Genomic DNA, 25183 nt, shown 5'->3' on the forward strand with positions numbered 1-25183 from the left:
ATGGCAGCGTTCCGACGCGCATAGCAGGGAATCCACCGCCCGCCCACGACACGCCCCCCTCCCTCTCTCTCTCTCTCTCTCTCTGGGCGCTTCTCGTTCCCGAGAAGCGCTCTTCTCACATCTCGGCGGCCATCTTGGACCAGGAAGTGCGCTGGCGGCTCTGCAGCACCACAGCGCACAGGACTTCAGGATCTCCCTGCCAAGCACCGCAGAACTTGGTGAGACGCACTCAGTAGGATTGTCTCTTCCCCTGCCAGTACGCTCACTTTATGGCAAAGATGTCACAGTCTAGGCAAAAACGGACTGGAAAGACCCACTCTGTTATTTTTGCTGTGTGCACCTCCTGCAAGGTATCTCTGCCCCGAGGTCACACTACCCCGCTGTGCTCCGCCTGCGAAATGTCTGCGGCACAGGATACTCCGGCCTCTGACCCGGAATGTAGTGAGCCTAGTACCCCCGCATGGGCGTCCTCCCTTGCTCGATCTGTGGCATCCTTGGAAAGGACGATACAGTCCCTCCGTGACCCGTCCCTTACCCAGGGCGCTTCCACGGATGATGTAACGCGGCCTAAAAACCCCTCTCGGCCTAGAGGCCGTACCGTTTCCAGAAGCCCTCTCTCATCTAGAAAGAAGTCCAGGGTAATATCTCCGGTCCGTGATCAGCCCTCCGGCTCAGAGAGCGAAGTCTCTCGTCACTCATCCCCAGCTCATAGCAGGGAATCCTTTCTGGACGACGCATCCAGCGTGTCCTGTTCCCTAGAGTATCGTCACGACCAAGAGACCCTAGATTCTCTCATAGACTCGGTAAGTCAGACGCTACAGTTAGAGGAGGAAACCCCGTCCAAGGCGGTTCATCCCGTGTCATTCGGGCGAACCACAAAGGCTCATAGATTTTTTCCTACGCATCCTCAATTTAAGGACATTGTCGATCTCCACAGGGTCCGTCCGGATAAACGCTTCTCAGGTCAGAAGGCTATGCAATTGAAGTATCCGTTTGCTCAGGACCTTGCTAAGGAGTGGTCTCAGTCACCCTCCGTGGACCCGCCAGTGTCGCGGCTAGCCACCAAGGCGGTTCTATCCTCCTCCGAGGGCGCGTCCATCAAGCATCCCACTGATAGACAAATTGACCAGATGGCTCGCTCGGCTTTTGAAGCTTCCTCGGCTTCTCTCTTCCCTTCTTTTGCCGCCACATGGGTTGCAAAAACCATGACCCATTGGGCCGAGTCTTTAGCCTCTACAGCTCTACACGCCGACTTACCCCCCGAGGTTTCACACCTGGCCACTCAGATTGCCAGAGCGGGGGACTTTGTAGTTTCCGCATCCTTAGACGCGGCCAATTGTGCCTCACAGGCAGCGGCCAATGCTGTCACGATCCGCAGATCCCTTTGGCTCAGGGACTGGAAAGCGGACTCAGGATCCAAAAAATCTCTCACGTCCCTTCCATACCAGGGCGAACGCCTTTTTGGGGACAAACTAGATAAAATTATCGCAGACTCCACAGGGGGAAAGAGCAAATTCCTTCCCCAGCAACGGACCTTTCGCCCCTTTCGCAACCAACAGGGCCGAGGCCGTTATTTCCGTTTCGGCTCCAATTGGTCCAATTCTCCCTCCGCGCCACCCGGCGCCGGGAGAGGTCAGCGCAAGGACAGAACCTCCCAGCCATCTTACAAACCTTCTCCCTCTTGGAGAGGCAGACCCAGACAACAGGGGTCCAGGGGGCCCAGACCTAACAGGTCTCCACCTCAATGACTCTTGGCAGACGCCAAAGGACACCGACAGAGTTGGCGGCCGCCTACTCTTCTTTCGGGACGCGTGGCTCTCGGTAGTTCCCGACCGATGGGTCCGCGAACTGGTATCCTTCGGTTACAAGATAGAGTTTGTCTCTCTTCCCCCATCTCGTTTCTTCCAGTCCCCTCCTCCCAGAGCAAGGGTCCGTCAGTATTTTCAGGCCATAAGATCGCTATGGGAAGACGGGGTCATCATCCCGGTACCTCAGAACGAGAGGTACCAAGGTTTCTATTCCAATCTTTTCATTGTACCAAAGAAGGACGGCTCAGTACGTCCAATATTGGACCTCAAGCTCCTCAACAAGTACGTCCGTGTACGTCAATTCCGTATGGAGTCCCTCCGCTCGGTAATTGCCTCTCTGGAAGAGGGCGAGTTCCTTGCATCTCTAGATGTTCAAGACGCTTACTTGCACATTCCCATCCTACCGTCTCATCAGCACTTCCTCCGCTTCGCGGTCCAGGGGCACCATTTTCAGTTTGTCGCCCTACCTTTCGGGCTGGCCACTGCTCCTCGGGTGTTCACCAAGGTCATGGCAGCTGCCGTGGCCATTCTACATGCTCGAGGCATAGTGGTGTTGCCCTACTTGGACGACATCCTCATAAAAGGCCCCTCTTTCCGGTCCTGTTCAGAAGCGGTAGACGTCACTATAAATACCTTTTTGCGCCTGGGCTGGAAAATCAATTTCAAAAAATCTTCCCCAGTCCCGGCCCAAACCATATCCTACCTGGGAATGATCTTAGACTCCTCTCAGGGTCTAGTACTTTTGCCTCCGGAAAAGGTATCCACTCTTCAGAGAGAAGTCCGGAAGCTTACTCAACCTCGCTCTCACTCCCTACGCTTCTCCATGAGGGTACTCGGCAGGATGGTGGCGGCAATGGAGGCAGTGCCCTTTGCGGTTTTTCACCTCCGTCCCTTACAACACGCCATTCTGGCAGTATGGGACAGGAATCCCGCCTCGCCCGACCGCCGTCTCCTTCTCTCTCGCCCAATCAGACAGTCCCTCAGGTGGTGGACCAAGAGGTCCTCCCTGACTCGGGGGAAGTCTTTCCTTCCGGTGCACTGGCTGGTTGTCACAACGGACGCCAGTCTCTTCGGCTGGGGTGCAGTGTTCCAGCGCCACTCGACTCAGGGTCGCTGGTCTCCGCAGGAGTCCCAGCTGCCCATCAATATCCTAGAGATTCGGGCAATCAGACTGGCTCTCCATCATTTTCAGCCGTTCCTCTCCGGCCGTGCGGTCAGAGTCCAGTCCAACAACGCCACTGCGGTAGCCTACATCAACCGCCAAGGGGGCACTCGCAGCAAGGCGGCCATGATCGAGGTGACGCTAATTCTCCGCTGGGCCGAGACACATCATTCCATACTCTCAGCAGTTTTTATCCCAGGCGTGGAAAACTGGGAAGCGGACTTTCTCAGTCGCCACAGCCTCGATCCCGGAGAGTGGTCTCTCCATCCCGCAATCTTTCACCAGATATGCTCTCGATGGGGGACCCCGGACGTGGACCTAATGGCATCTCGCCTCAATTGCCAGGTTCCCGTCTTCATGGCCAGGTCTCACGACCCCTCAACCTTCGGAGCCGACGCTCTCGTCCTCTCATGGCAGGGTTTCAGACTCCCATACATCTTTCCCCCAATTCCTCTTCTGACAAAGGTGATCAGGAAGATCAAGGCAGAACGGATCCCAGTACTTCTCATCGCTCCGGACTGGCCGCGCAGGACATGGTATGCCGAGATGGTTCAACTGGTCTCAGACGTACCTTGGAGGCTGCCGAGTCGCGCAGACCTCCTGTCTCAAGGGCCCATTTACCACCCGAACTCAGAGGCCCTGTGTTTAACGGTGTGGCCGTTGAGTCCTGGGTACTGAGGCAGAAGGGGTTGCCCCAGACGGTGATATCTACCATGCTCCGCGCACGCAAGCCTTCTTCTATGCGCATCTACCACCGCGCCTGGAAGGTATACTTCGCCTGGTGCAGGAAGCGGGGACGTTTCCCCCTCCGTTTTTCTATCCCTCACATTTTGGAATTCCTCCAATCAGGCGTAGACTTGGGTCTTGCTCTCAGCTCTCTTAAGGGCCAAATTTCTGCTCTCTCGGTTCTTTTTCAGAGAAAGATTGCAAACAGATTGCAGGTCAGGACCTTCATCCAGGGTGTTTCTCATATGGCTCCGCCTTACAAGATGCCCTTGGAACCATGGGACCTGAACCTAGTTCTCTGTGCTCTTCAAGAGCCCCCCTTTGAGCCCTTGCATGAAGTGTCTTTGCTGTTCTTGTCTTGGAAGATTGCCTTCCTCGTGGCTGTCACGTCTATTAGACGTGTCTCTGAGCTGGCAGCTCTGTCGTGCCGACCTCCTTTCCTCGTGTTCCACCAGGACAAGGTGGTTCTGCGGACATGTCCGACTTTTCTTCCGAAGGTCGTTTCCTCCTTCCATCTTAATGAGGAGATTGTCCTTCCCTCACTGTGCCCTGCTCCTTCCCACCGCACGGAAAGGGCGCTCCACACTCTGGACTTAGTGAGGGGTCTTAGACGTTACGTCTCCAGAACTGCGTCTCTCCGTAGGTCAGACGCCTTGTTCGTTCTTCCGATGGGGCCACGGAAGGGACTACCTGCTTCCAAGGCCTCCATTGCCAAGTGGATTCGTTCCGCCATCCAAGAGTCCTACCGTGTCAAGGGTCACGCCGCACCTCCGGGGATCAAGGCTCATTCTACCCGGTCAGTCGGCGCGTCCTGGGCCATCCGGCACCAGGCATCGGCAGCGCAGGTCTGCAAGGCTGCTACATGGTCCAGCCTGCATACATTCACGAAGCACTACCATGTGCACTCTCAGGCCTCGGCAGACGCGTCCGTCGGTAGGCGAATCCTACAAGCGGCAGTGTCTCATCTGTAGCTCGTAGGCACGCACAGCATTTATAACTTCTTGTTGCCCACCCAGGGACTGCTTTGGGACGTCCCATTCGTCCTGTGTCCCCCAATGATACGTAGGAGAAAAGGAGATTTTTGTGTACTCACCGTAAAATCTTTTTCTCCGAGTCATCATTGGGGGACACAGCACCCTCCCTGTTAGCCTAGTTGGCTCAATTGTTCTTTTCAGTCTGTGTTTTGACTATGACATGTTTTCTGTTTGTTAACTGGCTTACTCCTACTGCTTTGTTACCGAACTGGCTCTGGATTGTCCAGCCTGTGGGTGTATACTGCAGGGGAGGAGTTAATCTTTTGTGTGTGTTTAACTTAGTGTCCTCCTGGTGGCAGCAGCATAACACCCATTCGTCCTGTGTCCCCCAATGATGACTCTGAGAAAAAGATTTTACGGTGAGTACACAAAAATCTCCTTATGTGTTTTGTTGTTTTTTTCTATTTTTAATAGGCCACACAGGGATAGTTAGGTTAATGCGTTGAGGCGGTAGGCCAGTCTGAACAACTGCGTTTTTAGGGCACGCTTAAAACTGTGGGGATTGGGGATTAATCGTATTAACCTAGGTAGTGCATTCCAAAGAATCGGCGCAGCACGTGTAAAGTCTTGGAGACGGGAGTGGGAGGTTCTGATTATTGAGGATGCTAACCTGAGGTCATTAGCGGAGCGGAGGGCACGGGTAGGGTGGTAGACTGAGACCAAAGAGGAGATGTAGGGTGGTGCTGAGCCATGGAGTGCTTTGTGGATGAGGGTAGTAGTTTTGTACTGGATTCTGGAGTGGATGGGTAGCCAGTGTAATGACTGGCACAAGGTAGAGGCATCGGTGTAATGGTTGGTGAGGAATATGATCCTGGCAGCAGCATTCAGGACAGATTGGAGCGGGGAGAGTTTGGTAAGAGGGAGGCCGATTAGTAGAGAGTTACAATAGTCCAGACGGGAATGAATAAGAGAAACAGTAAGAGTTTTGTTAAACAGAGTTTTGTTAAAAACAAAACAGTACATACTCACATTCTGATGTCTGTCACGTCCCACGGTGTCCACAGGGTTACGCGCTGCTGCCGAGAGCTTCCTGCACTGACTGTGTCAGTGCCGGCCGTAAAGCAGAGCTCAGCGGTGACGTCACCGCTGTGCTCTGCTTTACTGCCGGCGCTGACACATTCAGTGCAGGAAGCTCTCGGCAGCAGCGCGTAACCCTGTGGACACCGTGGGACGTGACAGACATCAGAATGTGAGTATGTACTGTTTTTTGTTTTTTTTTTTTTTACTTTTACAATGGTAACCAGGGTAAATATCGGGTTACTAAGCGCGGCCCTGCACTTAGTAACCCGATGTTTACCCTGGTTACCCGGGTGCTGCAGGGGGACTTCGGCATCGTTGAAGACCGTTTCAACGATGCCGAAGTCGTTCCCCTGATCGTTGGTCGCTGGAGAGAGCTGTCTGTGTGACAGCTCCCCAGCGACCACACAACGACTTACCAACGATCACGGCCAGGTCGTATCGCTGGTCGTGATCGTTGGTAAATCGTTTAGTGTGAAGGTACCTTTAAAGTGAATCTCAACAGGTTTTTGCTCCGTAATCTGAAGACATCAGGAGATAGAGGCTAAAACCCAGAATTCAGGGATGTGTCACTTGTCAAAGTGCCTGACGTTGTTTACTAACTGTGAAGGATTTATCGCTAACAGATTAACATTGCTGGACTAGTCTGATAACTAAGCAACTCGTGGTCTATGGACTTTGCACTGTATATGCAGAGTTTGCTCTGGGTATCATTAGCTTCCTCAGCTCTGCTTCTTTCTAAATCTAAAAGCTCTGATTGTGTGAGAACGGCTGCACCCAGTAATATACCGTATGTACTCGAGTATAAGCCGAGATTTTCAGCACACTTTTTTGGGCTGAAAGTAACCCTCTCGGCTTATACTCGAGTCATACCCAGGGGTCGGGAGGGGGAGTGGAGCTGTGTAATAATACTCACCTGCTCCTGGCGCGGTTCCTGCACGTCTTTTCCCCGGCGCCGGCTGCTTGTTCCTGTAGTGAGCGGTCACATGGTACCGCTCATTACAGTAATGAATATGGACCCCACTCCCATAGGGGTGGAGCCGCATATTCATTACTGTAATGAGCGGTAACATGTGACCGCTCACTACAGCAAGAAGCTGCCGGGGAACAGACGTGCAGCGACGGCGCCAGGAGCAGGTGAGTATAACGCAGTGCGCGATATTCACCTGCCCCCGTTCCACCGTCGGCGCCGCTGTGTGCCGCCCTCTGCCTGAACGTCGGTGCAGAGGACAGGGACAGGACAGGGACGACACAGCGGCGGGCGGTGGAACCGCGGAGCAGGTGAATATAGCAAGTGCCGGGGGCCTGAGAGGTGAGTATGTGATTTTTTTTATTTTTTTTTAAATCACGGCATATGGGGCAAATGTCTTATGGGGCGATGTGCAGCGTTATATGGGGGCAAATATCTGTATGGAGCATCTTATGGGGCCATGTGCAGCATTACATGGGGCAAATAATCTGTATGGAGCCATGTGCAGCGTTATATGGGACAAATATTTGTATGGAGCATCTTATGGGGCCATGTGCAGCATTATATGGGACAAATATCTGTATGGGGCCATGTGCAGCATTTTATGGGGCAAATGTCTGTATGGAGCATCTTATGGGGCCATGTGCAGCATTATATGGGGCAAATGTCTGTATGGAGCATCCTATGGGGTCATCATCAACATTTGTGCAGCATTATATGGGGCATATTTTAATATGGAGCATTTTATGGAGCCCATCATAAACTGTATGGAGCATTATATGGGGCGTAGTTTGTATGGAGCATCTTATGGGGCCCATCATGAACTGTATGGGGCTCCTGATTCAATATGGATATTAAAAAACACTTAAACTACTGATGTCTCAATTAATTTTACTTTTATTGGTATGTATTTTTATTTTTGAAATTTACCAGTAGCTGCTGCATTTTCCACCCTAGGCTTATACTCGAGTCATTAAGTTTTCCCAGTTTTTTTGTGGCAAAATTAGGGGGGTCGGCTTATACTCGGGTCAGCTTATACTCGGGTCGGCTTATAGTCGAGTATATACGGTAAGTGATACATCGTTGGATTCAACTTCTCTTTGCCTACATCATGCTGCTATCAGAGGAGGTAGCAAAAGCTTGCCGACAGATACATTCCCATTTACAGCTCAAGCAAAGTGTGATTTGATGAGAACTCATGGTCACTGTATGTTTAGACGCTGTGGAACAGGTTTTTTTTTTTTTTTTTGAGTATGTTTTTTCCCCTAAAGCCTTCAGTAGGGAGCCTGTAAAAATGCAATGGAAAAAATGCTTTAAATTTGCATAAAAATGGGAAAAGCTGGAAAAAAAAATTACAACAAATATGTAATCATTATTATTGCACAACTCTAAGGACTGGGGGAAAAATGCTGTTGCATCTGGTAACATGGCCTTGGAGCAAGAACATTAGTGTATGCAGAGGAGATGCAGCTCCTGAACATGTGCTTCTAGGCTTCAATACCCTGATGCATTTGTCTAGGTTACAAATCAAGTACAGCTCTTTCACATTTATTTTTATTTCTTGTCTCGTACAATGTTGAAGTATTTAATAACTAGTCCATTTTATTTTGTGCATTGTGTTATAGTTGCAGAAATGGTTTGTGTATTGCATTATTTTTTTTACATAAAGCACAAAAAAAGTTCCATTGAATGTGCCTGTGACTCTTATGTATGTTATCAAATTGGTTCTTTCTTTTTTTTTTTTTTTTCCATACTGTATAGCTGAAAAAAGAGCCGCAATGCTTGCGGAGATAAATAAACTGAAGAGCGAAGGACCTCAGAAGAAACCCAATTCCCATGGCAATTCTAACACTCCATCCAGAGGCTTTATATCGATTTCTGAAATATTCCTGCCTCTTAAAGCAGATTTTGTCTGCAGCACCTCTCAAAGACCAGGCAAGTACCGTATACATATACTCTTCTGTTTTTGCATCTGCAAGACAAAAAAAAAAAAAGTCTTCTGTTTTATTGTTGCCTTGTAGTCTTGAATAGCCAAGACTGATCCAGAAAATTAAATCAGAATAGGACATACACTGAGGTTTTTTTTTTTGGTTTGTCTCATGGATGAGTTTAAAAAAAAAAAAAAAAAAAAAAAGGCTGACTAGATCTTTTAACTGGTATGTGTGATAAAAGGGACCAATCAGACATTTTTTTTTGTCCGTATTTCAAAACTGACCATCCACAGAGAGGAAAAACTATCTTGTGAGTAAGCCCTTACATTTGTCTGTGTATGAAAAGTGACTTTATTTTCAATAATTAAAAAAGAAATATAGTATCTGATTGTGGGTTGTTAACTATTATTTGCCAGTAGATGGCAGTGTTGGATGCTGCAATAAACAGTGTAACTACTGAGAAAATAGCTGTCTTTCAGAAAACACAATTCTTATGCTTTTGTGTCTTATTTATTGCTAAAAGCAAGTCATTGTTCACTTTTTGGAGAAGATGACAATATAATGTAATTTTTTTTTACGTACAGATTAATTTCCTGATGGTTAATGCGCAGTTTACCATCTAATGTTTAAAATGTGACAGATTCATCACAGGTGTAGCTCCCAGTCCTGCTGAGGACCCTGTGTACTAATTCATGTAGGCACCAGTAGGTGTGCAGCTTGCAGTGAGAGCAGGCGTGCCTGCATATGTGTGTACAGAATAATGTGCGGAGGTGCCTGGGTGACAACTGTCCGCCCTTCAAATGCCCGTAACTTCCTGTCTGCTCCACTGCAGCTCCTCCCTCTAACGACAAACTATTCTTTTAACCCTTCAAATGCTGCACACTAATGGGAAAGGTACATTCATAAGCTTTTGTGTTCCTTAAACGAACCTGTGAACAGGTTTGGCCGATACGGCCACCGCCTTTCAGGGCTTATCTACAACATTCTATAATGCTGTATATAAGATCCGACCTGCAAGAGAAAAAGAAGTTTTATTTTACTCTCCTGCAGGGAGATCCGGTCCGATGGGTGTCGCAGGTCCAGGTCCGGCGCCTCCCATCTTCTTGCGATGCTGCCCTCCTGTTGCTTCATCTCTCCCCGGCATCGCGCTCCTGCGCAGGTGTACTTATCTGCCCTGTTGAGGAACAGAGTAAAGTCCTGCAGTGTGCAGGTGCCGGGAAAGGTCAGAGAGGCCCAGCGCCTGCGCACTGCAGTACTTTGCTCTGCCCTCAAGGCAGAGAAGTATGCCTGTGCAGGAGCGCCGATGCCAGGGAGCCATGAAGCAAGCAGGAGAGCAGCGATCATAAGAAGATGGGAGGCGCCAGACCTGCTGCACCCATCGTACCGGACCACCCTGCAGGTGAGTGTAATAAAACGTATTTTTCTTCTCTTGCAGGTCGGATCAGGGGGCTTATCTATAGCATATAGAATATATAGAATACTGTAGATAAGCCCTGAAAGGTGATGGCCGTATCTCATATCGGCCAAGCCTGGTGACAGGTTCCATTTAAAACCCCAGTATTCTAAAAGACCAGTCTCAAAATTGGGGAAATAGCAAAGAATCTGGCACTAAACATCCTACTCAGCCCCAGTGTCCTGCTACTTATGGATGTGTTTTTTCACCAGAAAATTGTGATGTTGGATGCAACACCAAAACACAAAAGCAAAACTTTACCAAAAAGAATCAGAATGGGGGCACTCCCCATCCCTTGAAAGATCCTTTGTTTCACAAAGGTTAAAACCTAGATGCTGAAGAGTTTTTTTTATTTTTTTGGGATACATGGACGACAGCCGTTACCCATTCCAGGAAACTTTATAGTGCAGGAAGGCACAAAACGGCAGTCGTCCACCATATGTCCAAGAAACTCTCCTGCATCTATATTTTTACCTTTGGGAAATAAAGGATCCGGTATGCATGGCCTCCTCATCCCGATCCTGGTATGCACGGCTCCTCATCCCGATCCTGGTATGCGGCTCCTCATCCCAATCCTGGTATGCATGGCAGTAGAATTTCTAAACATTTGATATGTTTTAAAGAACTGAAAATGCTCATTTGTGGAATTTGCAGCATTAGGAGGTCACATTCACTGAACAAAAATGCTATTTAACACCTCACCACACCATGAGTTTATCTCCTTTTATGCCCATAGCAGCCAATGACTCAGAGGTATTCTTTGCAGCATGAGATGGGGCATTGTCAGCATGAAGATGATTTTGCTCCTGAAGGCACGTTTCTGCTTTTTATACCATGGAAGAAAGTTGTCAGTCAGAAGCTATATACTTTGCAGAGGTCATTTTCACACCTTCAGAAACCTTAAAGGACTCTACCAGCTGTTTCCCCATGATTCCTGCCCAAAACATGACTCCTCCACCTCCTTGCTGACGTCACAGCCTTGTTGGGACATGGTGGCAATCCACCAACCATCCACTACTCCATCCATTTGGGCCATCCAGGGTTCCTCGACACTCATCAGTAAACTAGACTGTTTGAAAATTAGTCTTCATGTATGTCTGGGCCCACTGCAACCGTTTCTGCTTGTGAACATTGTTTAGGGGTGGCCAAATAGTAGGTTTATGCACCACAGCAAGCCTTTGAAGGATCCTACACCTTGAGGTTCGAGGGACTCCAGAGGCACCAGCAGCTTCAAATAACTGTTTGCTGCTTTGTAATGGTATTTTGGCAGCTGCTCTCTTAATCCAATGAATTTGTCTGGCAGAAACCTTCCTCATTATGCCTTTATCTGCATGAACTCTGTCTGTGCTCTGTTTCAGTCACAAATCTCTTCACAGTATGATGATCACTCTCTTACGTTTTCGTGAAATATCTAATATTTTCATACCTTGTCCAAGGCATTGCACTATTTAACGCTTTTCAGCAGCAGAGAGATCCTTTTTATTTCCCATATTGCTTGAAACCTGTGGCCTGCATAATAATGTGGAACATCATTTCTAAGTAGTTTTCCTTTAATTAGAATCACCTGGAAAACTAATTATCACATGTGTTTAAGAATGATTTCAGTGATCCATTGAGCCCTGAGACATAATAGCATCCACGAGTTTATTTGAAAAACAAAACAATTAAATCTTTATGATACTTAAATCCAATTTGCATATTAATTTGGAACAAGGTGTATGTATGTATGTGTGTATATGTATATATAATTTGTGCTCAAACGTTTACATACTACGGCAGAATTTTGGCTTTCTTGGCCTTTTTTCAGGGAATATGAATGATAACACCAAAACCTTTTCTCTGCTCATGGTTATTGGTTGTGTGAAGCCATTTATTGTCAAACTACTGTGTTTTCTCTGTTTAACCCCTTCCCGACCCATGACGCCTATGTGGCGTCATGGAATGATCGCGTCCCTGCAGATCGGGTGAAAGGGTTAACTCCTATTTTACCCGATCTGCAGGGAGAGGGGGAGTTGTACTTCAGCCCAGGGGGGGTGGCTTTGCCCCCACGTGGCTACGATCGCTCTGATTGGCTGATGAAAGTGCAACAGCCAACCAGAGCAATTTGCAATATTTCACCTATGAAAATGGTGAAATATTGCAATCCAGCCATGGCCGATGCTGCAATAGCATCTGCCATGGCTGGAAATCATGTTCTGCCCCCCCCCCCCCCCCGATCTCCTCCCCAGTCCTCCGTTCTGTCCGGTACCCCCCCCTGTCCGCTCCCCCGTGCTCCTGTCCGCTCCCCCGTGCTCCTGTCCGCTCCCCCGTGCTCCTGTCCGCTCCCCCGTGCTCCTGTCCGCTCCCCCGTGCTCCTGTCCGGGGTTACAGTTGTGGTTAGGGTTGGGATTAGGGTTGGGATTAGGGTTAGGATTAGGGTTGGAATTAGGGTTACGGGTGTGTTGGGGTTAGGGTTGTGGTTAGGGGTGTGTTGGGGTTAGGGTTGTGATTAGGGTTATGGCTACAGTTGGGATTAGGATTAGGGGTGTGTTGGGGTTAGTGTTGAAGTTAGAATTCAGGGGTTTCCACTGTTTAGGCACATCAGGGGTCTCCAAACGCAACATGGCGCCACCATTGATTCCAGCCAATCTTGCATTCAAAAAGTCAAATGGTGCTCCCTCCCTTCTAAGCCCCGACGTGCGCCCAAACAGTGGTGTACCCCCACATTTGAGGTACCAGCGTACTCAGGACAAACTGGGCAACAACTGTTGGGGTCCAATTTCTCCTGTTACCCTTGCAAAAATAAAAAAGTACTTGCTAAAACATAATTTTTGAGGAAAGAACAATTATTTTTTATTTTCACGGCTCTGCGTTATTAACTTCTGTGAAGCACTTGGGGGTTGAAAGTGCTCACCACACATCTAGATAAGTTCCTTTGGGGGTCTAGTTTCCAAAATGGGGTCACTTGTGGGGTGTTTCTACTATTTAGGCACATCAGGGGCTCTGCAAATGCAACGTGATGCCCGCAGATCATTCCATCAAAGTCTGCATTTCAAATGTCACTACTTCCCTTCCGAGCCCTGACGTGCGCCCAAACAGTGGTTTTCCCCCACATATGGGGTACCAGCACACTCACAACAAACTGGGCAACAAATATTGGGGCCCAATTTCTCCTGTTACCCTTGTTAAAATCAAAAATTGCTTGCTAAAACATCTTTTTTGAGGAAAGAAAAATGATTTTTTATTTTCACGGCTCTGCGTTGTAAACTTCTGTGAAGCACTTGGGGGTTGAACGTGCTCATCACACATCTAAATAAGTTCCTTGGGGGGTCTAGTTTCCAAAATGGGGTCACTTGTGGGGTGTTTCTACTGCTTAGGCACATCAGGGGCTTTGCAAATGCAATGTGACGCCCGCAGACCATTCCATCAAAGTCTGCATTTCAAATGTCACTACTTCCCTTCCGAGCCCTGGCGTGTGCCCAAACAGTGGTTTACCCCCACATATGGGGTATCAGCGTACTCAGGACAAACTGGACAACAACTTTTGGGGTCAAATTTCTCCTGTTACCCTTGCAAAAATAAAAAATTCTGGGCTAAAAAAATATTTTTGAGGAAAGGAAACACATTTATTATTTTCACGGCTCTGCGTTATAAACTTCTGTGAAGCACTTGGGGGTTCAAAGTGCTCACCACACATCTAGATAAGTTCCCTTGGGGGTCTAGTTTCCAAAATGGAGTCACTTGTGGGGAGTTCCTACTGTTTAGGCACATCAGGGGCTCTGCAAACGCAACCTGACGCCCGCAGAGCATTCCATCAAAGTCTGCATTTCAAAACGTCACTACTTCCCTTCCAAACCCCGACGTGTGCCAAAACAGTGGTTTACCCCCACATATGGGGTATCAGCGAACTCAGGACAAACTGGACAACATTTGGGGTCCAATTTCTCCTATTACCCTTGGGAAAATAAAAAATTCTGGGCTAAAAAATCATTTTTGAGAAAAGAAAAATTATTTTTTATTTTCATGGCTCTGCGTTATAAACTTCTGTGAAGCACTTGGGGGTTCAAAGTGCTCACCACACATCTAGATTAGTTCCTTGGGAGGTCTAGTTTCCAAAATGGGGTCACTTGTGCGGGAGCTCCAATGTTCAGGCACACAGGGGCTCTCCAAACGCGACATGGTGTCCGCTAATGATTGGAGCTAATTTTCCATTCAAAAAGCCAAATGGCGTGCCTTCCCTTCCGAGCCCTGCGGTGCGCCCAAACAGTGGTTTACCCCCACATATGGGGTATCATCGTACTCAGGACAAACTGGACAACAACATTTGGGGTCCAATTTCTCCTATTACCCTTGGGAAAATAAAAAATTCTGGGCTAAAAATCATTTTTGAGGAAAGAAGAATTATTTTTTTATTTTGACGGCTCTGCGTTATAAACTTCTGTGAAGCACCTGGGGGTTATAAGTGCTCACTATGCATCTAGATAAGTTCCTTGGGGGGTCTAGTTTCCAAAATGGGGTCACTTGTAGGGGAGCTCCAATGTTTAGGCACACAGGAGCTCTCCAAACGCGACATGGTGTCCGCTAACGATTGGAGCTAATTTTCCATTCAAAAAGTCAAATGGCACGCCTCCCCTTCCGAGCCTTGCCGTGCACCCAAACAGTGGTTTACCCCCACATATGAGGTATCGGCGTACTCAGGAGAAATTGCCCAACAAATTTTAGGATCCATTTTATCCTGTTGCCCATGTGAAAATGAAAGAATTGAGGCTAAAAGAAATTTTGTGTGAAAAAAAAAGTACTTTTTCATTTTTGCGGATCAATTTGTGAAGCACCTGAGGGTTTAAAGTGCTCACTATGCCTCTAGATAAGTTCCTTGGGGGGTCTAGTTTCCAAAATGGGGTCACTTGTGAAGGCGCTCCAATGTTTAGGCACACGGGGGCTCTCCAAACGCGACATGGTGTCCGCTAAAGAGTGGAGCCAATTTTTCATTGAAAAAGTCAAATGGCGCTCCTTCCCTTCCGAGCCCTGCCGTGCGCCCAAACAGTGGTTTACCCCCACATATGAGGTATCAGCGTACTCAGGACAAATTGGACAACAACGTCCGTGGTCCAGTTTCTCCTTTTACCCTTGGGAAAATAAAAAATTGTTGCTAAAAGTTCATTTTTGTGACTAAAAAGTTAAATGTTCATTTTTTCCTTCCATGTTGCTTCTGCTGCTGTGAAACACCTGAAGGGTTAATAAACTTCTTGAATGTGGTTTTGAGCACCTTGAGGGGTGCAGTTTTTAGAATGGTGTCACTTTTGGGTATTTTCAGCCATATAGAACCCTCAAACTGACTTCAAATGTGAGGTGGTCCCTAAAAAAAATGGTTTTGTAAATTTTGTTGTAAAAATGAGAAATCACTGGTCAAATTTTAACCCTTATAACTTCCTAGCAAAAAAAAAAATTTGTTTCCAATATTGTGCTGATGTAAAGTAGACATGTGGGAAATGTTATTTATTAACTATTTTGTGTCACATAACTCTCTGGTTTAACAGAATAAAAATTCAAAATGTGAAAATTGCGTAATTTTCAAAATTTTTGCCAAATTTCCGTTTTTTTCACAAATAAACTCAGAAATTATCGACCTAAATTTACCACTAACATGAAGCCCAATATGTCTCGAAAAAACAATCTCAGAATCGCTAGGATCCATTGAAGCGTTCCTGAGTTATTACCTCATAAAGGGACACTGGTCAGAATTGCAAAAAACGGCAAGGTCATGAAGGGGCTAAAGGGAATCTGTCACCACTTTTTTGGGATATCAGGTAAAAATATTCAATTCAGTGTCCCGTATGCATTATACCAGTACTTTTGATACCCCTTGACTCCCCACCTATGACCCATAAATACCGTTTTTATTCCTCCCGCGGTGTAAGTAAATATCCTTGGTTCGATGGGCTGGGATTATTGTCCAGCTCTCCCCCCTCCTGCCTTGCTGTACGCATTCATTTCGGGGAATTTCTGCATTCGCGTATAGTTTTGGCGCGTGCGCAGTATCCTTTGCCAATGATTTTTGGCTTTGCCCACAATTGGGCAAAGGATACTGTGCATGCGCTAGAGGCCATTTGAATTCACACGCACCAAAACTATACGCGATCTGTGATATTCACAGAAAAGAAGGCGTAGCGCAAGCCGAGAAGGGGTGGAGACGGACAATAAGCCCCACCCATCGAACTGGACCAAGGATATTTACTTACACCGCGGGAGGAATAAAAACGGTATTTATGGATCATAGGTGGGGAGTCAATGGGCATCAAAAGTTCTGGTATAATGCAAAGGGGACACTGAATTGAATTATATTTTGACCTAATACCGTATATACTCGAGTATAAGCCAAGAATTTCAGCCCATTTTTTTTAGGCTGAAATTGCCCCTCTCGGCTTATATTGAACATCAGGGGACGGGGAAGACACAGCGGCGGCCGTCGGTGGAACGCGGACCGGTGAATATAGCAAGTGCCGGGGGCCTGAGAGGTGACTGTATTTTTTTTTTTTTTTTTTTATCGCAGCAACAGCATATGGGGCAAATGTCTGTTTGGAGCATCTTATGGGGGCAAATATCTGTATGGGGCAAATATCTGTATGGGGCCATGTGCAGCATTATATGTTACTTAGTAACATAGTTATTAAGGTTGAAGGAAGACTTTAAGTCCATCTAGTTCAACCCATAGCCTAACCTAACATGCCCTAACATGTTGATCCAGAGGAAGGCAAAAAAAAACCATGTGGCAAAGAGTAAGCTCCACATTGGGGAAAAAATTCCTTCCCGACTCCACATACGGCAATCAGACTAGTTCCCTGGTTCAACGCCCTATCAAGGAATCTAGTGTATATACCCTGTAACATTATACTTTTCCAGAAAGGTATCCAGTCCCCTCTTAAATTTAAGTAACGAATCACTCATTACAACATCATTCGGCAGAGAGTTCCATAGTCTGACTGCTCTTACAGTAAAGAACCCGTGTCTATTGTTATGCTTAAACCTTTTTTCCTCCAGACGTAGAGGATGCCGCCTTGTCCCTGTCTCAGGTCTTTGATTAAAAAGATCATCAGAAAGGTCTTTGTACTGTCCCCGCATATATTTATACATTAAAATAAGATCACCCTTAGTCTTCGTTTTTCCAAACTAAACAGCCCCAAGTGTAATAACCTATCTTGGTATTGCAGACCCCCCAGTCCTGTAATAACCTTGGTCGCTCTTCTCTGCACCCGCTCCAGTTCAGCTATGTCTTTCTTATACACCGGAGACCAGAACTGTACACAGTATTCTAAGTGTGGTCGAACTAGTGACTTGTATAGAGGTAAAATTATGTTCTCCTCATGAGCATCTATGCCTCTTTTACTGCATCCCATTATTTTATTTGCCTTTGTAGCAGCTGCCTGACACTGGCCACTGAATATGAGTTTGTCGTCCACCCATACACCCAGGTCTTTTTCATTGACGGTTTTGCCCAGAGTTTTAGAATTAAGCCCATAGTTATACATCTTATTACTTCTACCCAAGTGCATGGCCTTACATTTATCCCCATTAAAGCTCATTTGCCATTTATCAGCCCAAGCTTCTAGTTTACATAAATCATCCTGTAATATAAAATTGTCCTCCCCTGTATTGATTACCCTGCAGAGTTTAGTGTCATCTGCAAATATTGAAATTCTACTCTGAATGCCCCCTACAAGGTCATTAATAAATATGTTAAAAAGAAGAGGGCCCAATACTGACCCCTGTGGTACCCCACTGCTAACCACGACCCAGTCCGAGTGTGCTCCATTAATAACCACCCTTTGTTTCCTATCCTTGAGCCAGCTCTCAACCCACTTGCACATATTTTCCCCTATCCCCATTATTCTCATTTTATGTATCAGCCTTTTATGTGGCACCGTATCAAAAGCTTTTGAAAAGTCCATATACACTACATCTACTGGGTTCCCTTGGTCCAGTCCGGAACTTACCTCTTCATAGAAGCTGGTCAAATTAGTCTGACATGAACGGTCCCTAGTAAACCCGTGCTGATACTGGGTCATGAGGTTATTCCTCTTCAGATACTCCAGTATAGCATCCCTTAGAATGCCCTCCAGGATTTTACCCACAGTAGAGGTTAAGCTTACTGGCCTATAATTTACAAGTTCAGTTTTTGTCCCCTTTTTGAATATTGGCACCACATTTGCTATACCCCAGTCCTGTGGTACAGACCCTGTTATTATGGAGTCTTTAAAGATTAAAAATAATGGTCTATCAATGACTGTACTTAATTCCTGCAGTACTCGGTGGGGGTATCCCATCCGGGCCCGGAGATTTTGCAATTTTAGTGATTTTTAGATGCCGCCGTACTTCCTGCTGGGTTAAGCAGGTGACACTTAATGGGGAATTTTTGTTATCACTGATTATATTGTCTGCCATGGGATTTTCTTGTGTAAATACTGATGAAAAAAAAGTCATTTAGCATATTGGCTTTTTCCTCATCCTCATCCACCATTTCACCCAGACTATTTTTAAGGGGGCCAACACTATCATTTTTTAGTTTCTTACTATTTATGTAGTTAAAGAATATTTTGGGATTATTTTTACTCTCTCTGGCAATGAGTCTCTCTGTCTCAATCTTCGCTGCCTTGATTTGCTTTTTACAGAGTTTATTTAATTTTTTGTATTTATTTAATTCCTCATCACTACCTACTTCCTTAAATTCTCTAAATGCTTTCTTTTTGTCCCTTATTGCACCCCTTACAGCTCTATTTAGCCATATTGGTTTCCTCCTATTTCTAGTATGTTTATTCCCATACGGTATATACTGTGCACAGGTCCTATCCAGGATGCTAATAAACGTCTCCCATTTTCTTTGTGTATTTTTATGTCTCAGGATATTGTCCCAGTTAATTGCACCAAGATCCTCTCTCATCCGTTGGAAATTTGCCCTCCTGAAGTTTATTAAAGGATACATGGGGCAAATATCTGTATGGAGCATCTTATGGGGCCTTGTGCAGCATTATTTGGGGCAAATATCTCTATGGAGCATCTTATGGGGCCACAATCAGCATTTGTGGAGCATTATACGGAGCAAATGTGTCTATGGAGCATCTTATGGGGCCCATCATAATCTTTATTGAGCATTATATGGGGCGTATTTTGTATGGAGCATCTTATGGACCCATCATGAACTGTATGGAGCATTATATGGGGCTCCTGATTCAATATGGATATTAAAAAAACACTTAACCTACTGATGTCTCAATTAATTTTACTTTTATTAGTATCTATTTTTATTTTTGAAATTTACCGGTAGCTGCTGCATTTTCCACCCTTGGCTTATACTCGAGTCATTAAGTTTTCCCATTTTTTTGTGGCAAAATTAGGAGGGTCGGCTTATACTCTGGTCGGCTTATACTCTAGTATATACGGTATCCCAGAAAAGTGGTGACAGATTCCCTTTAAATCATAATGATGACCCTGATCAAAAGTTCACATACCCTGGTGATTTTGGTGTGATAACACGCACAGAAGTTGACACAGATGGGTTTGAATGGCTACTAAAGGTAACATTCCCACCTGTGACAAATGCCAGGAAAATTGTTTCGGGATGCGAAGAAAAACCCCACAAATAACATCACCTGAAATACAGGACTCTCTGAAAACCAGCGGTGTGGCTGTTTCAAGATCCAGAATAAGTAGGCACTTGAAGAAAAATGGGTCTCTATTTTTCTCTCTCTGTTTCTCTCTCTCTCTCTCTCTCTCTCTCTTCAATGGCAGGACTAAGTACATGTTAGCATTGTCAAAGCATATGGTAAAAATAGGGGGATAGGAGGTGGGGTAGGGAGGCATATAGAGGTCCAGGATATATCAGGCTCCTTTTAGAGGATAGAGGACATGTCTATGGTGGGGTATAGGAGTCCATGGCATATCAGTCTCTCTCTTTCTCTCTTCTCTTTCTCTCTCTCTTTGTCTATTTCTCTTTTTCTCTCTCTCATAAAAACAACAATATTTAACTGCATTTATAATGCCAATTTCCGCAAATTACTTTCATACTCCTTTTAGGCTGAGTGATGTGATGGGTTATATAAGGATTTAGGGAATGCAGAGAGGACCCTGAATAATGTGATATTTTTAGCTGCAATGTTACAAAACTGGTGACAGGTTCCGTTTATATTGCTCAGCTAATGTCATTGCCCACCTTTTATTGATAAAATGCATGGGATCTGTGGGATCTGCCATAAAGAGACTGATGCATTCTGCTTACCTGACTTGTCAGTTTTAGTAAATTCTGGTATTCATGGTATAAATAAAGCTGGTTCTCCGACATCTTTCCTTAGACGTCTGCCGTTTCCTGTCCTTTCACAGTGAGGGGAACATCTAACTGTAAATGTATTCATACACTACAGAAGGCACAATGAGTTCTAAGAAAAGATTCTCCGGCATTGTATGGCGAATGTATAGATTTACTGAAGCTGAAATGTCTGATCATTGGGGCCTTTTAAGATGTTTGCCATAAATTTATAGCAATACCTACTTGAAACTGTATTCTAATCTAATCAGTTGCCCTTTCGTAACTTTCTTCAGACTAAATTAAGCTGTACATTTTTTCTTTTCTCAGAGTCTGCAAACTATTACTTCTTCATAATTCTCAGATCTGGTGCAGAAAACATGGTGGCTACCCCACTTACAAGTATTTCCAGTTCAATGAAAGGAGACGCTTTGTCCTTTCCAACTATATTTACTCTGTAAGTAATCATTATTTTTCTGCAAATAAGTTCCTGGATTTCCGAAGACCTTTTGTGTAAATGAAATCCTCATGTCCAGAATGTCAGAATTGTACCGTCTATTGGGATAAGTCTTTGGTTTATACCTCCAGTAGAGTTACTGATTGTAAATAATTTATTTTTTCAGTGAAGATGTGTCCAACGACTTTGAGGTCTGCATAGATGTCTACAGCTTGGTAAGTTAGTAGTTTAGAGCGTATGTTTGTAGTGACTGCATGCTGTATATGTAATAATTTTACATTGCATATTTTAGGCTCAACAAAAAGAATTTCCCACATCTGATAAGAGGAAAAAGGCTGTGAAGTCAAAGGTAACTAATTAGGTTTTCTACACCATGCATTTTACATCAGATCATTTATAAAATATAAATTGATATCAGCTTCTTGCAGATTTTGCAGATCTGCAATGCTGCTGACATGTCTTTAATGGGGTTGTCCATTACTGGGACACCCCCTTCTCAATCACTGTTTCCACCCAGTACTAACCTCCAGTGCTGCCGCTGTTTAAGTGATGTTGGCACTGGTTCTCTTGGGCATCGCGTGACATTGTCACACGATCCCTGCTGCCAGTCAGCGCTGGGTTCACTCTCTGAATTACATATGTTCGGAGGTAATGATTTTCCTTGGAGACCCAGTGCAGACAATGATCACGTATTGGGGGTTCAGGTATTGTGTTCTCAGGACAGCTTTGTTCAATTAGACCAACTTCAGCAACTGCACAGTTGTCTGGTAGCTTGCTACAATGTAATTCAGATTAAAGGTTGTATAGCTCAGAGCTCTGCATAGACAGGGTACAATTGGATCCACTTCTCGGCATCTAACAAAGTAGTTGTCCCTACATGTAAACGGGAGGGTGATCTTGCACTGACAGCAAATATCTTAAAAATGTGAAAGGGGTTCTTCCAGACTTTTATATTGATGGCCTAGCCTTAAGGTACCTTCACACTCAGCAACTTTACAACGAGAACGACAACGATCCGTGACGTTGCAGCGTCCTGGATAGCGATCTCGTTGTGTTTGACACGCAGCAGCAATCTGGATCCTGCTGTGATATCGCTGGTCGGAGCTAGAAGTCCAGAACTTTATTTGGTCGTCAGTCGGCGTGTATCGTCATGTTTGACAGCAAAAGCAACGATGTCAGCAATGTTTTACATGGAGCTAACGACCTGTGGGAACGATAAGTGAGTCACCGTTACGTCACAAGATCGCTCCTGCATCGTTGTGGAGCTGCTGTGTTTGACGTCTCTACAGCGACCTAAACAGCGACGCTCCAGCTATCTGCTCGTTGTCTATATCGCTGCAGCATCGCTGAGTGTGACGGTACTTTTAGGGTAGGTGATCAATATCTGATTAGTGCAGGTACATTAAAGAAGGTAATTAGCCGTTTGTTTTTTTTTGTTGTGAACTTTAACCTTTTGGTATTGAATGCTGCTTTTTTTGCCCAGGCTCTTCACAGAACACTGCGTCTTTCTGCTTCTGTAATACAAAAGCTTATGTGTTTGGTATGATTTTCCCTGGCTCCGACGCCTGCTTTTAGTGTGACAGTACTCTATATTGCACAGGGCAGACAGTGTGTTAAGTAAAATTTAGACCATCAGTGAGGAGATTGTAAGTGGCATAATTTTTATCCTGGACTTTTTCTCTATTCTTTTTGTCAAATCATTGGTGTCCTATTAGCCTTTTTTTGTACTTTCTCCCAGACAATAACTGCTGACTGGACAAGGAATAACAATTGTTCCTTTGTTCTATTACTAGGGTAGAATAAGTAATGGTTTCTGGTTCTTGGTTGCCTTGTATGTATTTAAATCGATGGTGTATCCTTAAAGACCATATGATCTATGAGGATCTGACTCCTGGGAAATCCAATGATCTGTATTGTTTATTGCACCACATACAAAGTAAAAAAATATACAGAAAAGGACATATGTGACCAAGCTGCCCAATGTATGGTACACTGAGGACCATGTCATAAAAATGCTACTGTATACAAAGATTCTAATAAATTCAAATATATATACACACGCTAGAACTGGGGCATGTATGGAGTACCGAACACATGTATTTTCCACGTTGAAAGGGCATGTTATGGTGTATTTCTGAGGTGTGGTTATATCCAATATTACTGAATATAAATGTACAATGAGGCCTTTTGATTGGAGAATTAGTCACTGCACGCTTCGGGGTAAAGCCAACTACTCAATGGTATAAAGTGAGCACCCTCTTTATTTTGTTAGAATCTCACAACCTTCTTTTTTGATCTCAGGTTTTTGTTCACATTTAAAAAATTCTGTATGTATTTGTCATTTGTTATTTTAGGCAATTACTCCAAAGAGACTTTTGACTTCAATTACCGTAAGTAAAACATTTTTATGTATAGAGGAGAAGTATCTTAAAACCCCAAATAGTTTGCCTTAAATTTGAGGTTTTTTTATCTATGCCTGTTATTCCTTTAATGGGAATCTGTCCCAAGTTTTTGCTCTTGAATCTGAGAGCTGCATTATGTAGAGACACAGACCCTGATTCCAACAATATTTCACTTACTGGACTGTTGGGTGCAGTTTTGATAGATCCCTGCTTACTCTGCTGTAGATGTAGCAGTGGTCAGAATGCTGAGCTGGGTAAGCTGTGTATAAGCTGCCAATCATTGCTGGGGGCTGGGATACATAGATTAGCTGGTCTGGATTGCATAGCCTTCTGGTGATCATCTCTAAATTGGTGCTGTTGACAAATGCAACTTATCCTGTAAACATATCATACAGCTACATCGAAGAAAGAAAAAAAACTACAAAAAGTAATTACTGTATATACTCGTGTATAAGCCGAGATTTTCAGCACATTTGTTTGTGTGCTGAAAACGCCCTCCCTCGACTTATACACGAGTCATTGTCCCAGGGGGTTGGCGGGGGAGCGGCAGGAGCTGGCAGCTGTCACATCATATTCACACACTCCTCATGCGATCGCTGCAAGTCCTCCCTGCATCACTCTGTTGTTCCGGCGAGGCAGCTTCTTCCTGTGTTTAGCGATCACATGGTACCGCTCATTAAAGTAATGAATATGGACGCATCTCCACTCCCATAGGCGTGGAGCGCATATTCCTTACTTTATTGAGCGGTATCACTGACTGCTGAACACAGGAAGAAGCTGCCAGTCCCGGGACAACAGAGAGATGTAGGGACATGCAGCAACAGCGTGAGCAGGGCGAGGACGACAGGAGGTAGCGAGTGGAGCCATGCATACAACGGGGGGAGGACGGAGGAGCCATGCATACAACGGGGGGAGGACGGAGGAGCCATGCACACAACGGGGGGAGGACGGAGGAGCCATGCACACAACGGGGGGAGGACGGAGGAGCCATGCACACAACGGGGGGAGGACGGAGGAGCCATGCATACAACGGGGGGAGGACGGAGGAGCCATGCACACAACGGGGGGAGGACGGAGGAGCCATGCATACAACGGGGGGAGGACGGAGGAGCCATGCACACAACGGGGGGAGGACGGAGGAGCCATGCACACAACGGGGGGAGGACGGAGGAGCCATGCATACAACGGGGGGAGGACGGAGGAGCCATGCATACAACGGGGGGAGGACGGAGGAGCCATGCATACAACGGGGGGAGGACGGAGGAGCCATGCACACAACGGGGGGAGGACGGAGGAGCCATGCACACAACGGGGGGAGGACGGAGGAGCCATGCACACAACGGGGGGAGGACGGAGGAGCCATGCACACAACAGGGGGAGGACGGAGGAGCCATGCATACAACAGGGGGGAGGACAGAGGAGCCATGCACACAGCAGGGGGAGCCACACATACCAGGACATGGATGAGGGAACAATGTATACCCAGCTTATACTCGAGTCAATAAGCTTACTCAGTTTTCTGTGGCAAAGCTAGGTGCCTCGACTTATATTCGGGTCGGCTAATACGCGAGTATATACGGTATGTCTCCTGGAACGTGGCAATGAAAAACCATAAAATGCTGTGTGGGCATTAAGGCCAGATTAGTCCTGGTCCTTTTAAAGGATGTCTCCACCTTTCTTTGGGTCATTTTTTTTTTCTTTTAAATGCATGCAACTGGGCCTAAAATCATTTTTGCATTTGGCGTTTATTGCTGGCTGCAGAATGGGTAACATGGGTTGGCCACATTATTTTTAACAGATGTGTTGGGGAGATGATTTTGTGGCACTTACTATTATATCGGTATTACAGGTTCTCCTGCTCTTTACTTTCTTATTGCGGCTTTGATCACAGACTGCACAGCTCTCCGGGCAGAGTGCAGATGAAAGCCGCCTGATTAGTACATCATTGCA

At 45.8% G+C, this 25183-nt stretch overlaps 1 protein-coding gene across 2 annotated transcripts in view; it reads left to right on the forward strand.

Moving 5' to 3' along the window:
* The window catches only part of ANLN (anillin, actin binding protein), a 115272-nt gene that overhangs the window by 59544 nt on the left and 30545 nt on the right, over positions 1-25183 (forward strand). Inside the window, exons 14-18 of one of the 2 annotated variants that reach the window (XM_077269238.1) lie at positions 8479-8652; positions 20705-20831; positions 20998-21046; positions 21124-21180; positions 22315-22392. In XM_077269238.1, the coding sequence (XP_077125353.1) occupies positions 8479-8652; positions 20705-20831; positions 20998-21046; positions 21124-21180; positions 22315-22377 (470 nt within the window). In that variant the 3' untranslated portion in view covers positions 22378-22392. Of the gene's footprint in view, positions 1-8478; positions 8653-20704; positions 20832-20997; positions 21047-21123; positions 21181-22314; positions 22393-23185; positions 23222-25183 lie in introns of those variants that run through there. The other variant, XM_077269236.1, reaches the window with a different exon arrangement.

The sequence above is a fragment of the Ranitomeya variabilis genome, chromosome 6 (genome assembly GCF_051348905.1).
Source record: "Ranitomeya variabilis isolate aRanVar5 chromosome 6, aRanVar5.hap1, whole genome shotgun sequence".
Lineage (NCBI taxonomy): Eukaryota > Metazoa > Chordata > Amphibia > Anura > Dendrobatidae > Ranitomeya > Ranitomeya variabilis.